Source organism: Cherax quadricarinatus, chromosome 4, assembly GCF_038502225.1.
Source record: "Cherax quadricarinatus isolate ZL_2023a chromosome 4, ASM3850222v1, whole genome shotgun sequence".
Lineage (NCBI taxonomy): Eukaryota > Metazoa > Arthropoda > Malacostraca > Decapoda > Parastacidae > Cherax > Cherax quadricarinatus.
The window spans coordinates 45,166,586-45,184,249 of NC_091295.1; the positions used below are offsets into that span (position 1 = coordinate 45,166,586).

At 37.8% G+C, this 17,664-nt stretch overlaps 1 protein-coding gene across 1 annotated transcript in view; it reads right to left on the reverse strand.

The window, feature by feature from the left end:
- Positions 1–219: 219 nt before the first annotated feature.
- The window catches only part of LOC128691924 (cytoplasmic dynein 2 intermediate chain 1-like), a 73,486-nt gene continuing 56,041 nt past the window's right edge, over positions 220–17,664 (reverse strand). The window contains exons 17-18 of the mRNA XM_053780907.2: positions 16,766–16,901; positions 220–9,397 (exon numbers count right to left, since the gene is read on the reverse strand). Of these exons, the coding sequence (XP_053636882.2) occupies positions 9,272–9,397; positions 16,766–16,901 (262 nt within the window). The 3' untranslated portion in view covers positions 220–9,271. The remainder of the gene's footprint in view (positions 9,398–16,765; positions 16,902–17,664) is intronic.

Below are 17,664 nucleotides of genomic sequence, written 5' to 3' on the forward strand. Positions count from 1 at the left end.
GCAAACTTTTTTCTTTGGGTTGGCCTACTTTAGTAGCAACCAGACAATACAGTAAAAAGAATTATGTATGTATATTGAAATGTAGAGCAAGTTGTGCAAGAATGGTATATAATACCAACAAGATGAAATTAAGACACATGTGCAACATCTGGGTATCTTTATTGTAGACGTTTCGCCATCCAGTGGCCATCCAGCCACTGGATGGCGAAATGTCTACAATAAAGATACCCAGATGTTGCACATGTGTCTTAATTTCATCTTCATGTAGAGCAAGTGCTGAGTTATAGTTTACAAATCTCTAAACTTTTTCTTAAAATTTCCTTAAATTTTGTGTAGAATACTAAATCCTAAACTTCAGCCACAGTGACAATAAGATTCTTCTCATACACACGAAAATAGATCAAATTTGTATCCTTCCTTTTTGGAAGTTTGCCATGTAACTAACCAATGGAACAACATTAAAGATAAAAATAAAAGTTCTAGCTTCGGACATAAAATCTTCAGTGTGTTTTCAACTCTTAAGTATATGACATGTAGACGATTAAGACACCTCTTACTATGATGAATACAGTGCTCCCCAGCTTCCTAAATAAGCAGTTATAGCTGTGAAAGTTAACTTAAATTATATAAATTATTACTATTAGAAAAGCAATAAACCTGAAGGGCTATATACTAATGCTTAAAATATGTATGAAACTTGCAGAATGAAAGACCTTTCATATAAAGTTCGACTCTGAATGTAAACAGTCTAAATACTTATTTCAGGTACTACTGGATTAGAATATTTCTCATTTATTCAATATGGGAATAGCTGAACACACTAATCTCCAACACCCCCAATTGCTAATCATAGCCAGCGGCAGAAGCTACATGTGGCATTATTTTAATGAAATATATTTCTGACAGCATGACTGCTAGCAGAAATTGTTTTGGTGAATGGCAACATATACTCTATAATGACACTGAAGATGGTAACCCATGTACATCAATTTTAAATTAAATAAAAATAAGGCTAATAAAATTAATGGATGTGTGCAACATCAAGCTGTAATATAAAAATTTATAAGGTACAAAAGTAATTCTTGGTAAATAATGAATATTTGTACCTCATTCTATAGTATTTTTTATACAAATCTGCAAGCAATGCAATAAACAGTGTACTGAAGCTTATGCTATCAAAAGGGAAGGTGCAAGAGTGTAGGGAAATGCTTCTATAAGGAATAAAAAATTAATGCAATATAAGAAGACTGTGGAGAAGAAAAAAGTTACACCAGGGAGGTAAATGAGATAGTAAAACAAAGGTAACAAACAAAGAAAAGGTGGGTGGTGCGCCAAGCTAACTGGAAAAACAGAGAATGTTATTTATGGAGGCAAAAAGAGGAATGTACCAGAGCATGATGTCATCAACATGGTTATATGGATGTAAAGCATGGGTTTCAAATGTTGCAGTGAGGAGACAACTGGAGGTGAACATCAAAATGGTATAAAATACTGACAGGTTGTTAAGTAAGACACACATGCAACAGCTAGGTATCTTTATTTCGAAACGTTTCGCCTACACAGTAGGCTTCTTCAGTCGAGTACAGAAAAGTCAATAGAAGTAGAAGAGACGTGAAGACGATGTAATCAGTCCATCACCCTTGAAGTTTTGAGGTGGTCAGTCTTACCTCTACTAGTGGCCTTCATCTCACCTCCTGGCAGTATATAAGGCTCCATCCTGTCACTTCAACTCCATATTGTTTCAGACTATGGAACAATACTCTTCTCCAGACTGAGGGACTGATCACCTCAAAACTTCAAGGGTGATGGACTGATTACATCATCTTCACGTCTCTTCTGCTTCTATCAACTTTTCTGTACTCGACTAAAGAAGCCTACTGTGTAGGCGAAACGTTTCGAAATAAAGATACTAACTGTTGCACGTGTGTCTTACCTCACAACTGGAGGTAGAGGAGATGCTGCGTTTGAGGGTGATGTGCGAATGTATTGCAAAGAATTTGAAGTATAGAGATTAGGATGTCTGGGGTTATCAAAAGTATAGTTTAGAGGGCTGTGGAGGGGGTTGAGGTGGTTTGGGCATTTAGAGGAAATGGCAAAATAGGATGACTAAGAAGGTATATAAATCTGGAGTGGAGGCAAGAAAAAGTAGGGGTCATTTCAGGAAGGCATGAAGGGCAGGGGTAAAGGAGCACATTTGACTAGAGTAAGTAGAGACAAATAGTTTCTGTGACTTAGTGAGCAAAATAACATTCATAGATTCTGGAAAACTGGTTACCAGAATAGCCTGCACTCTAAAGATGGGAGAGGACATTGCAGTTTGGAAGAGTATCTGAACTGGGATATCAGTATGCTTCTGGCAAGACAGCAGTTGAATGAATGAGGCTAAATGTATCTCCATTTTTGGGTCACACTACCTCGGTGGGAGATGCTTGGTGTTAAAAAAAAAGTATTAAACAGGTTGAATTGTCAAATGATGTCAAGTTTCTAAGAAGTGTTGAGCACATTAGTACAATATATAGGAAAGAACAGGGATCATTTCTTTGACTGGGAATAAGATGAGCATTTCACCAGTGTAAAATATACATTTTTTTTTTTCAACAAACCGGCCGTATCCCACCAAGGCAGGGTGGCCCAAAAAGAAAAACGAAAGTTTCTCTTTTTAAATTTAGTAATTTATACGGGAGAAGGGGTTACTAGCCCCTTGCTCCCAGCATTTTAGTCGCCTCTTACAGCACGCATGGCTTACGGAAGAAGAATTCTGTTCCACTTCCCCATGGAGATAAGAGGAAATAAACAAGAACAAGAACTAGAAAGAAAATTGAAGAAAACCCAGAGGGATGTGTATATATATATGCTTGTACATGTATGTGTAGTGTGACCTAAGTGTAAGTAGAAGTAGCAAGACGTACCTTAAATCTTGCATGTTTATGAAACAGAAAAAAGGACACCAGCAATCCTACCATCATGTAAAACAATTGCAGGCCTTCGTTTTACACTCACTTGGCAGGACGGTAGTACCTCCCTGGGCGGTTGCTGTCTACCAACCTACTACCTTAAAATATACTTATAGATGTAAAAGATGAATACCAGTTTGCTTGGAAAGTGTATAGTTTAAACTATAAATTCCTCTATATCAGTACTAGAACTACAACAAACTACCACTCTTAATCCTTTCAGGGTTCAAAGGCAAAATTTCAAAGTGTGCACCAGTGTCCAAGAATTTTCAAAAAATAATTTTATTTTTTCTTAAGAAATGGTAGAGAATCTTTTTCTGAAGGTAATAAAACAAAAAGTACGAAATTTAATGGAAAATTGACGAAATTATGCTCTTGTGAATTTTGGTGTGTCAGCGATATTTACGCATCGGTGATTTTGCCAACTTTGACTCCCATTTTAGGCCAATTACTTTATTCCAGTCGATCAAATTCTTAGCTATTTCACTAGTATTACTTCTATTCTATCGATTAAGCACAAGAAATCGCCAACTCAATTGTTTCAACTACAAAATAAAGTGATTGGAAATTGGTAATTTGGCCAATTTAGTGCAAAGTTTAAAATATTCCAATTTCAAAATAGGGTCCAGAATAAACAATGCAGGCATTCCTGGCACTAAACTAACATTTCCTCTGTTCACTAGTTATGTTTTCAGGCTTTACAAATGAATTCCGTTTTCATTTTAATTCACAATGAATTTTTATTCAAACCAAAAAATAGAAGATTTATTGTCATGCAATATTGTAATTGTATAAATAATATCAGCACATTTGTGAATGTATATTAGACCCACCAGCTGGCGTGTATTAGACGTGTGAGGTCATTTGTTTACTCATGAACATCGACAAAAATTTAACATTTCCGCTACTTTGAGCTCAGTTTCAAGCCACTTTCAGTACTAAAACCAATCAAAATCATCTCTATTTCTGTAATATATCTTCCATTCTATCAAATGAGACCAAGAAATCACAAATATACCTATAAAAAAACATACAAAAAAACACTGCAAAGTTGTTGCTTTAATCGAAAATTACGGTCACAGATTTTTTCTCTCATTATGCACTGTGTGCTGCAGGATTTGTTTTATGTGGTGCACACATACCACATAGATGTATTCTCTCATATCTAGGCCCAAATTTACCGCTCACAGCTTATCAGAGTGAGCTGAGCTCATAACGTAGATCAATGGTTTGGACCCTCAACGCAAAACCGTAGATCTACGGCACGGACCCTCAAGGGGTAAATGAGAAGCTAAAGAGGCCGGAAGAGGAGTTTGGAAGTATGTGTAGAAGGAATTAGAAAGTGAAAATAGAAAACGTAGCAATAATTAAAATTATAGGAATAAAAGATTAGATATTTGGGAGTAGATGTACTATAAAATCTTTGTGAAAACATGAATAATTGCTCAATAGAAGAAGAAAAAAGTTACACGAGTGTTGAGTCCATAGAAAGAAGTGTTTGTCAATGCATGCAAGAGTTTTAAGTTTCATGATACATCTACTTAATCTTCAATTTGGTAGAGCATATATGCATATTCTAGGTAGAGGGTTGGTAGACAGTAATCGCCCAGGGAGGTACTACTGTCCTGCCAAGTGAGTGTAAAAGAGAAGCCTGTACTTGTTTTACATGATGGTAGGATTGCTGGAGTCTCTTCTGTCTCATAAACATGTAAGATTTCGAGTACATCTTGCTACTTCTACTTACACTTAGGTCACACTACACATACATGTACAAGCATATATACAGTGGTCCCTCGTAAATACAATTAATCCGTTCTTGACACCCAGAAGTATTAAAACAAAAAATTTTTTTACATGAAATATAGTAGTAGTACATAAACAATACAATGAGACATGATGAATGAAACCTTAACAGCATAACACTTACCTTTATTGGCAATTCTTCTTAGTGTATGGGAAGACTGGAGGAGAGAGATTGGATTAGTTACTGTTTGAAAGGGGAATCCCCTTCCATCAACACCTCAGGTACCAAGTCCTTTTCTGGGGTTACATACTTCTCTGTTTCTTAATGCCACTATGACCAGCTTGAAAGTCACTGGAGTTCTGTCTCGCAAAAAAAGTGTCCAGAGAGCTCTGTTTCTGGCATCTCTTTACAACTTCCCTAAAATGGGCCAAGACTCTGTTACTGTACAAGTTGCCAAAATGGCTTGCAACATCCTTCTCAGGGTGATGTTTCTCCATAAATCTTTCCATCCTACCCCACATTTCAAAAATCTCCTTAATTTCTGAAGAAGGCACCTTCCATCTATCTTCCTCTTCCTCTGCAGTAAGATTCTGAGCTGCAATCTGTAGCTGTTCCTGCTGAAGCTCTTGCAGCTCCTCAGTGGTTAGCTCTTCGTGGTCCTCCACCAACTCTTCCACATCCTCCAAACTCACATCCAACCCCATGGAACTCCCCAATGCCACAATAGATTTCACAACTGACATAGGCTCATCAGGGTCAGCCAAAAACCCTTCGGAATCCCTCTTGTGGACACAATTTGGCCACAATTTTCTACAAGCAACAACAGCTTCCTTGATTTCCTTTTTCTTTGCCACAATGGAAGATATGGTTGTATAGGGTTTGTTATACATCCTGGCCAGTTTGGCCACAAGTACGCCACTTTCATATTGTTCAATGATTTTTTTCTTAAATTCAATCGTATTTCTCACCTTCTTTACCAAAGGTGAGCTTTCTTTGGAGCCATCGTAGCTTATTTAGCACTTGCAAGCACTAAAATGAATGGAATATTATGAAATATATCGTATGAACAACTGAGGGGACCGTTGCTTACTGGTAAACAATGGCACACTGGCTGGGAAGGGAGGCCGAGGCGGCTCAGAGCCGTGAGTAAGCGTCTAGGACGAATGACGATTAGCGAGTCAACGGATCATTTGCGAGCCAATGTTTGGACGAAAATAACGCGACGATTTCCGAAAAGGACGACTATCGAGCATGATGATTATCGAGGGACCACTGTATATACACCCCTCTGGATTTTCTTCTATTTTCTTACTACTTCTTGTTTATTTCCTCTTATCTCCATGGGAAAGTAGAACAGAATTCTTCCTCTGTAAGCCATGCATGTTGTAAGAGGTGACTCAAATGCCAGGAGCAAGGGACTAGTAACCCCTTCTCCTGTATAAATTACTAAATTTAAAAAGAGAAACTTTCGTTTTTCTTTTTGGGCCACCCTGCCTTGGTGGGATATGGCTGGTTTGTTGAAAGATGATGATCTTTATTTAAAAATTACCTTTTATATAAGACTCAACAGTGACAACTTACTACAAAGTGTTAACAACTATACTATCAATAGTATTCTGGGTAAAAAGCTCAAACTATGCTGCCTCTACTTTTTTTGGCTTATCTTCTATGGACAATTATCTTGGCCTCATTTCTATGAGCCTAACAGTATTATTGCCTCTTTTCTATGAGCCAACCAGTAGTATCTACTCTGCATGTTTTCTCAACCTAAACAAGCTGGATTTTTACCTTTCCAATGAAAATTGTCAGTGAAACTAAGAGATCACTAGCAGTATTTGCACATTAATTGCACTTGGTATATATACTTTTAATTCTTCTATACACTTCACTGACAATCCAGACAATACATAGTTGTACCAAAATTATATGTAAACTACCTGCTATTACATAAAAATCTAAGATGTATACAGCTTTTTATAATGCAATTTTGATTAGGAGAACATAATAAGTAATAAAATAACTTTAATTGCATTATAAACACTAGAATTTTCTGACCATGTATAGGTTGACCCCCTGTGACTTTTTGCCCAAATCTCACTAATTTAATATATGGCACAGAAGTTCAAATAACCTGGGTATCATTACTCGTTACAAAACTTTTCTATAATTTACAATGCATAAATTAAAACTGCTTTGAAGATTAAATCCAGATAATAAATAATCTTCCTTGGTAAAAAGGTTGAATTTATGACTAACATATTCAAAACTAAAGAAACCCATTCTGTACTATAAAAACCTGTGGTAATTAATTGGCACAATCGCAACTATCTAATGTAAATTTATCAATGAAGCTCCACTATTTATTACAAGGGTATAATTAAAAATTTTGTACATCTTGGACCCATAAACCCAAGCTTTATATCCACTGCTGTTGGAATAGGCACCTGGAACACCTGACTAATTCATTATGTAATCTCAAAATGGAATATTAAAAGCCTATATTTGTGATTCCAAACGTATTAAACTGCAATTGAAGCTTTTTCATTCTTTACACACATTTTAATGATGTGGTATTTCAGTTTTAATAGGGTGACCTGGTCAGTCTGACAGCCTCAGTCACATGACAAAAAGCTCCAAGTGAGCCATCACATGACTAAGACCAACGTTGGTAGAACTCTACCATTTCAAAGGTCTTTACCTGCACATATAATAATGACTATTTACAACTTTACTGTAAAGTATGACAGGAATATATATTGATGAGCAACTACTGACAACTCTGACTAGCTAAATATCTTTGTACATAATGACTAGAATACGTAATATTATAATCCAGTGAAGTGCTAAACCCAAAAGGGGTCGTACAAAATTGTAATGACAGGAACAATAAATGAAATGAACATCAAGGCTAGTGTTACAATACCTTATGAAATAAAAGTAAACTATTTCATGTGATATAACAAAGCAATGAAGCACAAACTAATTTTTCTTCTGCTCGACCTTGTAAAATTTTGACAAATGCCTGTCACATTTTTGAGGTTGAACAAACAAATTTTTCAGTTTAAACCAAAAGATAAAGAATAAAAAAATTATATGTATTAGTGGGTAAAATGTATCTTAGGTGTTTTCAACTAACACCTGGGAACATTCTTGGATTACACATGTCAGCAGAGAGTCTGTGGCTATGGGAATAAGAACTTAAAAGATACTTTGCAAAAGCAATTTGCTCTTTGCTTCTTACTAAGCAAGGACTGAAAACACTTCTCTTAAGTAACCATTCTACAATAACAGCTAACTATGTGATTGGATAAATATAATTTTTGGTAATATTTTTATAATCAAAGAATTAAATCACAGTACTGTGTGTGAAACTATTATCAAAAAGAAAAAACTAAGAAATATTTTGGTAAGATTTGATAATAGTCCATGATAGCCTAAAACAAAGGCCAGTCTTTATTTCTAAATTTATATGCTATCTAAACTGACAATAGGTTACACAGCCTCATAACTCTGAAACTAATAGCTGAGTCTTCAAGAAGAAACTTTGATCATGCAAACCATACTGGTACAACTAATTGCTAGCATGTGAGGCCTACTAAAGGTAAATCTGCCTTTGTAATGTTTTCACAAAAAGTTCTCCACAGTTGTTCACTAAGTCATGCACAGTAAACTCTCCACAAAGGTTTTACATACTTAACAGCAATGACACATGCACTTTCCCAAGATTTACTTGCCAACACTAGTGTTGTCACAAGACTGGTCACAGCACCTTCACAATGAAAGTGCAGCAATGATCTAGCAATTATTAAAAAATATGGTACCATCTGATATATATCAGTTGATATGTCAGAAGATAGTTTGTGTAGGCATTTGCACAAATTATCACAGAGCAGATAGTAATAATGACCCACTTAATGTGGGTTTACTATTACAACATATAATCAGGGATGGAGCATTACATTTCTAGAGTCCTAAACATTACTAAAAAGTTAGTTTGAACCTAACATTATTTTTGAAGATGTTTATAATGAACAAAACTAGACACGTATTATTAGTGGAGTGAACTTGTTTATTTTGGTAGACTTATTAATAAGAGAAATAAAGTTTTGTAGTAACAACATACAAGTATGAGATGTACCTTCTAGAGCTTCACATTACTCACCATTATCATGCTTTAAATCTCAAGTAACTTGATGTTTGAATAAAATATATAAACAGACTCTACAAAATGACTACTGGCAATTCTTAAAGTAATACGGTTTAACAAATGATGATGACTAATTAATCTATAAACTACTGTATACTAAAAATGTATGGCAACATCCTCTGAAGATTAAAAAACAAAAATCTTAACATCATTTGCCAGAGGAATGAAGAATCATAAATACCTAAAACACAATCATGTGTTTTGATATTCTGCCCTATATAACAATTAAATATTTTATATAAAAATTTACTAATGAAATGTTACATATAAATGGCTTACCCTTTATAATTTACACCAAATTTATATACTGTACAAACTAATTTGATCTAAAATAAATATAAATGCATACCTTACCATACTTCAACTCTATATAATATTAACATAATAAGTAAATCTCTCCAGTTCAGTATTGTAATCATCATCTTGTTCATAGGTGCAGAATTCTGGGCTGATTTGCCTTAATACCAACTCTCCCACATCACTGGCAAAGACCTGTCATGAAAAACTAACATTAGCAACAATTATTTGGAAAAAGCTGTAAGAAAACAATGACAACTTTGTACAGTAAAGAATATGAAGAATTTGTTTATAACACTGGCCAACAAAAGTTTCTCTTCGCATTAAAAAACATGCATTTGTAAGCAATTCTGAGAAGCTGAATTCAAATATGAACTTAGTTTTGCATCAACATGTGCAGTTTCTGTAAAACAGGACCCCATGAGGAATAATGTCACCAAGAAATAGCCATCATGGACACCTGATGATCAGTTTAATGGCTAACTACTGAGGGACACTGGTGTGGAAAAGTGATACTGAATACAAGTGAAAATGCTTGAACACTGATGTAAATGTTTGTATAACTTATGAAAATTTTTGAGATTTATGTCAAGCATTTTTTAACACTCCTTCCGTCACTCAACAAGGTAGGGTGACCCAACAAAGAAAACATTTTCACTCATTTAATCTCTGTTTTGCCTGACAAGCACTGATCTCATAATGAAATGACCCTCCAAATGGCAACAACCCCACCTTTCATGCAGAGTCAAGGCATTATACTTCCCATCTCCAGGAGTAAAGCCCACCTAACCAGTTTCTCTAAATCCCTTCTTATGTGCTATCTTGTTCACACTCCAACAGCAAGTCAAATCATGCTTCTACTCCTACCTAACATGCTCAAACAAGCCTGTTAGATGTCCAAGTCCCTAGTACTCAATGTCCTTTATCCCTTCCCTCCAAATTTTCCTATGATGACCCAAACCCCTTCTTTCCCTCACCCTTGATTTATATGCCCTCCTATTTTTCCCTGCCCTCTAAATGTCCAAACCACCTCAACAACTCCTAATCTCCAAACTATGAATCCTCTGCATACTATTCACACTACACATTGCCCTTAAACACAACATCTCTACTGCCTCCAACCTCCTCCTCCTCCTCGCTGCAACATTCACAACCAATGATTCACACTCATTTAAGAGTTTTGGTACCACTATACGCTGGTTCATAACCCATTTTTGTCTCCATGGATAAAGTTCTTAGTCTGCACAGAGGCCTCAATGTACCAACCACCTAATTCCCTTCATAAATTCAATGGTTCACCTCATCCCTCACAGAACCATCTGTCAACAAGTCCACTCCTAAATATCTCGACAAATTTACTTCCTCCATACTCCCTCCCTCCGAGCTATTATCCAATCTTTCACTGCCTATATTCTTTTCATACTGAAAATAATCTTCTCTCCTACACACTCTAACATGTACCTCACTTTCCATATAAGAGCTTTTAACTGCTTTAACTCTTTCAGGGTCGGCAGGTCCTCTCCTAAACTTGTTCTCAGGGTCGGAAATTTAAAAAAAAATAATTATTTTTCCTCATGAAATGATGGATAATCTTTTCCCGATCATAATGACACCAAAAGTATGAAATTTGATGAAAAACTTATGGAACTATGCTCTCGCAAAGTCAGTGGTCTTGACAATGTTTACGCATCGGCGATTTCGCCCACTTTGAGCCCCATTATCGTCAATTCCAATGTACCAGTCGACAAAAATCATACCTATTTCGCTAGAACTCCATTTTGTCTATCGAATGAGCACAAGAAACCACCCATTTACCAATTTCAACTAACCAATAATGTGGTCAGAAATTGGCAATTTTGCCAATTTCACACAAATTTCAAAAGATGCCAATTTCCAAACAGGGTCCAGAATAAATAAGACAGACATTCCTGGCACTAAAATAACATTTCCTCTGTTGATTACTCACGTCCCCAGGTCTCTGCTACATTTCTTTTGCTTTCCACTTTGAATTTTTATTCTCACAAAGAATAGAAGATTTATGTTATGCAGACTACTGCATTCGTGTAGAAATGGTGTAGAAATGGTATAAATAATATCAGCGCACTTGTGAAAGAATATTAGACTCACCAGTTGTCGTGTATTGGACGCGTGGCATGATTTGTTTACCTTTGAACTTCGGCAAAAATCGAACATTTCTGCTACTTTGAGCTCAATTTCAAGGTACTTTTCATTGTGAAACAATCAAAATCATCTCAATTTCCACAATATGTCTTCCCTTCTATAAAATGAGACCAGGAAAACTAGAATACAACCATAAATAGCATGCGAAAATACACTGCACTACTACTACTACTACTACCTCCACCTCTTCCTGCCTATATATAGCCATCCTGCTCCACCTCTGTTAGTGTGACTCTGTCAATGGTCCAGGTCGGACCGAAACGTCGTCGTAAGCTTCTCTCTTTTATGTGCGGGTTATTTGTGTATCACTGTTTTAAACCAAAAACATGGCCGGAGTTTTTTTTCTCATTATGCACTGTTTGCTGCAGGATTTTTTTATACTGCACACACTGACCACATAGACCCATTCTTTCATATGTAGGCCTACCAGCTTTCTCTCGCTAGATTTGAAGGTGCTAGAATTTATGCGTACTAGTACGGCACCAACCATGGCGTGCAAGTCGTACTAGTACGGCACCAACCCTGAAAGGGTTAAGTAACCTACCACCTATTCCATACATTTGCAACATTACTCCACTATCCACCCTATCAAATGCCATTCTAAGTTCATAAATGCAATGAAAAGTTCCTTACCTTTATCTAAGTATGGAGGGAATATTTTGAGGAATTGTTAAATGTTGATGAAGATAGGGAAGCTGTGATTTTGTGTATAGGGCAAGGAGGAACAACATCTTGTAGGAGTGAGGAAGAGCCAGTTGTGAGTGTGGGAGAAGTTCGTGAGGCAGTAGGTAAAATGAAAGGGGGTAAGGCAGCCGGGATTGATGGGATAAAGACAGAAATGTTAAAAGCAGGTGGGGATATAGTTTTGGAGTGGTTGGTGCAATTATTTAATAAATGTATGGAAGAGGGTAAGGTACCTAGGGATTGGCAGAGAGCATGCATAGTTCCTTTGTATAAAGGCAAAGGGGATAAAAGAGAGTGCAAAAATTATAGGGGGATAAGTCTGTTGAGTATACCTGGCAAAGTGTATGGTAGAGTTATTATTGAAAGAATTAAGAGTAAGATGGAGAATAGGATAGCAGATGAACAAGGAGGCTTTAGGAAAGGTAGGGGGTGTGTGGACCAGGTGTTTACAGTGAAACATATAAGTGAACAGTATTTAGATAAGGCTAAAGAGGCCTTTGTGGCATTTATGGATTTGGAAAAGGCGTATAACAGGGTGGATAGGGGGGCAATGTGGCAGATGTTGCAGGTGTATGGTGTAGGAGGTAGGTTACTGAAAGCAGTGAAGAGTTTTTACGAGGATAGTGAGGATCAAGTTAGAGTATGTAGGAAAGAGGGAAATTATTTCCCAGTAAAAGTAGGCCTTAGACAAGGATGTGTGATGTCACCGTGGTTGTTTAATATATTTATAGATGGGGTTGTAAGAGAAGTAAATGCGAGGGTCTTGACAAGAGGCGTGGAGTTAAAAGATAAAGAATCACACATAAAGTGGGAGTTGTCACAGTTGCTCTTTGCTGATGACACTGTGCTCTTGGGAGATTCTGAAGAGAAGTTGCAGAGATTGGTGGATGAATTTGGTAGGGTGTGCAAAAGAAGAAAATTGAAAGTGAATACAGGAAAGAGTAAGGTTATGAGGATAACAAAAAGATTAGGTGATGAAAGATTGCATATCAGATTGGAGGAAGAGAGTATGGAGGAGGTGAATGTATTCAGATATTTGGGAGTGGACGTGTCAGCGGATGGGTCTATGAAAGATGAGGTGAATCATAGAATTGATGAGGGGAAAAGGGTGAGTGGTGCACTTAGGAGTCTGTGGAGACAAAGAACTTTGTCCTTGGAGGCAAAGAGGGGAATGTATGAGAATATAGTTTTACCAACGCTCTTATATGGGTGTGAAGCATGGGTGATGAATGTTGCAGTGAGGAGAAGGCTGGAGGCAGTGGAGATGTCATGTCTGAGAGCAATGTGTGGTGTGAATATAATGCAGAGAATTCGTAGTTTGGAAGTTAGGAGGAGGTGCGGGATTACCAAAACTGTTGTCCAGAGGGCTGAGGTGGTTCGGACATGTGGAGAGAATGGAGCGAAACAAAATAACTTCAAGAGTGTATCAGTCTGTAGTGGAAGGAAGGAGGGGTAGGGGTCGGCTTAGGAAAGGTTGGAGGGAGGGGGTAAAGGAAGTTTTGTGTGCGAGGGGCTTGGACTTCCAGCAGGCATGTGTGAGCGTGTTTGATAGGAGTGAATGGAGACAAATGGTTTTTAATACTTGACGTGCTGTTGGAGTGTGAGCAAAGTAACATTTATGAAGGGGTTCAGGGAAACCGGCAGGCCGGACTTGAGTCCTGGAGATGGGAAGTACAGTGCCTGCACTCTGAAGGAGGGGTGTTAATGTTGCAGTTTAAAAACTGTAGTGTAAAGCACCCTTCTGGCAAGACAGTGATGGAGTGAATGATGGTGAAAGTTTTTCTTTTTCGGGCCACCCTGCCTTGGTGGGAATTGGCCAGTGTGATAATAATAAAAAAAAAATAATTGTTCACTTATGTGTTTCAATGTAAACTGGTCTACACATCTTTACACTTCCTGAACCTATCTTGTTTCTCTGCAATCCTACCTTGTTCTACCCTTAATTCTTTCCATATATTCTACCACTGACTATTCAGTATACTTTAGTAAGCTCATTTCCCTATAATTTTTTCACACGGTTTTAGCCTCTTTTCCCCTTATACAAAAGAATATGCATACTCTCTGCCAAGCCCTAGGTACCTTTCCCCTTTCATGCATACCTCTGATATACCCAGCCATGGGCCAGACTCGTGTGGTGCTTGCCTGGTCAACCAAGCTGTTGCTGCTGGAGGCCCGCTGTCCCACATATCCATCACAGCCTGGTTGACCTGTCATCTGGTGAAGATACTTGTCCAGTTTCCTCTTGAAGGTTTCTACACTTGCTCTAGCCATGTTTCTGATATCTTCTGGTAAAATGTTGAATAGTCTGGGACCCTGGATGTTGATACAGTGTTCCCTTATTGTCCCCACTGCACCCTTGCTCCTCACTGGGTTTATTTTATACTTCCTCCCATATGTCTCACTCCAGTATGTTGTTATGGCAGTGTGCAGATTTGGGACCAGGCCCTCAAGTACTTTCCAGGTATATATTATAAGAACATAAGAACCTAAGAAAGAAGGAACACTGCAACAGGCCTACTGACTCATGTGGAGCAGGTCCATGTCCCCCTCCCCAGATCAGCCCAATGACCCACCCAGTCTGGTCACCTCCACTCAAGGAAGGAGCACGGCACCAGACCCAGCAACACAAGCTAGTCTGGTCCAACTCACACCCACTCATGTATTTATCTAACCTATTTTAAAAACTACACAACGTTTTAGCCTCAATAACTGTACTTGGGAGTTTGTTCTGCTCATCCACAACTCCATAACCAAACCACTGCTTTCCTATATCCTTCCTGAATCCGAATTTTTCCAACTTGAAACCATTGCTGCGAGTCCTGTCTTGGCTGGAAATTTTCAGCTCGCTATTTACATCCCCTTTATTTACTCCTGTTTTCCATTTGTACACCTCAATCACATCCCCCCTAATTCTACGCCTTTCGAGAGAGTGCAGATTCAGGGCCCTCAGTCTATCCTCATAGGGAAGATTTCTGATACATGGGATCATCTTTGTCATCCTCCTCTGTATGTTTTCCAGTGCATTTATATCCATTCTGTAATACGGTGACCAGAACTGAGCAGTATAGTCTAAATGAGGCCTAACCAAGGATATATAGAGTTGAAGAACAACCTGAGGACTTCTATTATTTATACTTCTAGATATGAAGCCAAGAATTCTGTTATCTTTATTGCAAACACTAATGCACTGTTGCCTTGGTTTTAGATTACTACTAACCAGAACTCCTAAATTCTTTTCACAATCAGTAGTATTAAGATCTACATTATTTAGTTTATATGTGGCATGCTTATTTACCTGTCCAACATTTAGAACTTTGCATTTGTCAATATTAAACTGCATCTGCCACTTCTCCGACCATTGCATCAGTCTATTGAAATCATCCTGGAGTGCTCTAGTGTCCTCATTAGAATGAATTGGACGGCCTATTCTGGTGTCATCAGCAAATCTGCTTATGTCGCTATTTATTCCCTCATCTATGTCATTTATGTAAATTGTGAACAACAACGGGCCCAACACTGACCCCTGAGGAACACCGCTTGTGACGTGCCCCCATTCTGATTTCTCCCCATTTATGCAAACTCTCTGCTGCCTATTTGTCAGCCATGCCTCTACACAGGAAAAAATTTCTCTTCGTATTCCGTGTACCTTAAGTTTCCTCAATAGCCTCTGGTGAGGAACTCTATCGAAAGCCTTACTGAAGTGCATCTCTCTCTCCTCCACTCCAGTGAGTACAAGTTCAAAACTTGAAGGCATTCCCAGTAATTTCGATGCTTTCTGGCTCAATGTGAGCCATAAGCCATCTCTGTATTTGTTCCAGCTCTGATATTTTTCCTGCACTGAGCAATATTCTAAATGAGGGAGCACTAGCGATTTGAAGCGTGTCACCATCAGCATCATTTTCCTTGTTTTGAAAGTCCTCAATACCCACCCTGTCATCTTCCTGGCTGTCGAGATCTTTGTCTTGTTATGGTCCTTAAAAGAAAGGTCAGCTGACATAATTATTCCCACGTCTTTTATGTGTTCCTTTCATTTTATTTGTGACTGGTGTTTTTATCTATGCTATGAGGATGAGAAACAGCAAGGGTGCCAGGACAGTTCCTTGGGGCGCCCAGCTTTGGACCTCACTGATGCTGGAGTTTGCCCTGTTTACTACTACTATTTTGTTTTCTTTGTTTTAGGAACTTGAAAATCTATCTGCCCACCTTCCCCATAATGCCCATGACCCTCATTTTGTGAGTTATCACTCCATGATCACATTTGTCAAACGCCTTTGCAAAATCTGTGTAAATCACATCTGCATTTTATTGTACACATGCACCAACCACTTCAAAGCTATATACCCACCTGATTTAATATTTTTGTCTTAATCCCATCTACCCCAGCTGCTTTATCCCCACTCATTCTACCCAAAGACTCGCGTCTGGTATTTCTTCACTCCTAAGAGGTGTTATATCCCTTTTCTCAATAAAAGTCACTACCTCATGTAATGGCTCCTGTTTTGCTTTTAACTGTTGAATCCATTGTTCCCCAGTGAAAATCACTTTGTTTGTATACAAGCCAAAGCAATGAAATACTGTAGTTTCAAAAGTTCCTGAAACTTAAAAACTGTTAGGTATTCAATACTTGGAAAATGTGAATAAACCCTTTTGACACTACATCATGGAAATATAAAGACAAGTAGCTAAAATAATACTTACAGCATGAAGAGAATGGTGAGAATTTATGCTGGTTGTAGCTATATGGAATGCTTGTAAGCTACCTCCCACAAGTCCCCCAGACTCTACTGTTAACACAGGGAAGATGTCACCTGCACTCAGGTCCCACACATACAGCCTGTAACACAACACAAAGTTAACAACAAAGATATTATATTGTACATTACTGGTTTCTGCACTGTACAGTACAAGTGCCAATCTTCCAAAGTGAAAAAAACCAATAATAATGGAATAAGCTCAAAGCATAAACTCAGAACAGGCAAGATTCAAACCCATGGCAAAATGGCTTAAGACTAAAAGGCTTGTACTCTAATCATTGTACAATGCCTGCCTATATATACCATATACAATGAATCTGTTTCTAAATCAAATTACACTGCTAGCTGCTTCAGTTCTGCCAGTGGGAGTTACAGTGCTTGTACTCAAAGAATAGGTGGGGATGTTACAGTTCAGATGGCTTACTGAACTGAATTAGTGTAGCGAGTGCAAGACCTTTGGGTCACCTATACTTGGTGTAGATCCTTACTAAGCCAAATACAGAGCAAAACCCAAAACAAGGCCAAAGGTAAGCATCCAGACATTTAGCAGAGCATGATTCATACAGGGGTTCAGATGTAAATACTGTATACATACAGTGTGATTGCTAGAGCAAATTCCTTGGAAAATAGGTAATTCCATAAGCCTTGCCAACTTGTTTGGGTACAAGACAGCTAGTACTTCATGAGTCAAATATCCAGTATTACAGCTATGTACATTAGACTGGGTTTATCTTCTAAATCTGTAAGTGTCACATATTTTCTAGTTATAAAACTGGCAAGAAAAGTTGCATTGTCAAATATTTACTTATTTTTTAATACATTGGCCATCTCCCACTGAGGTAC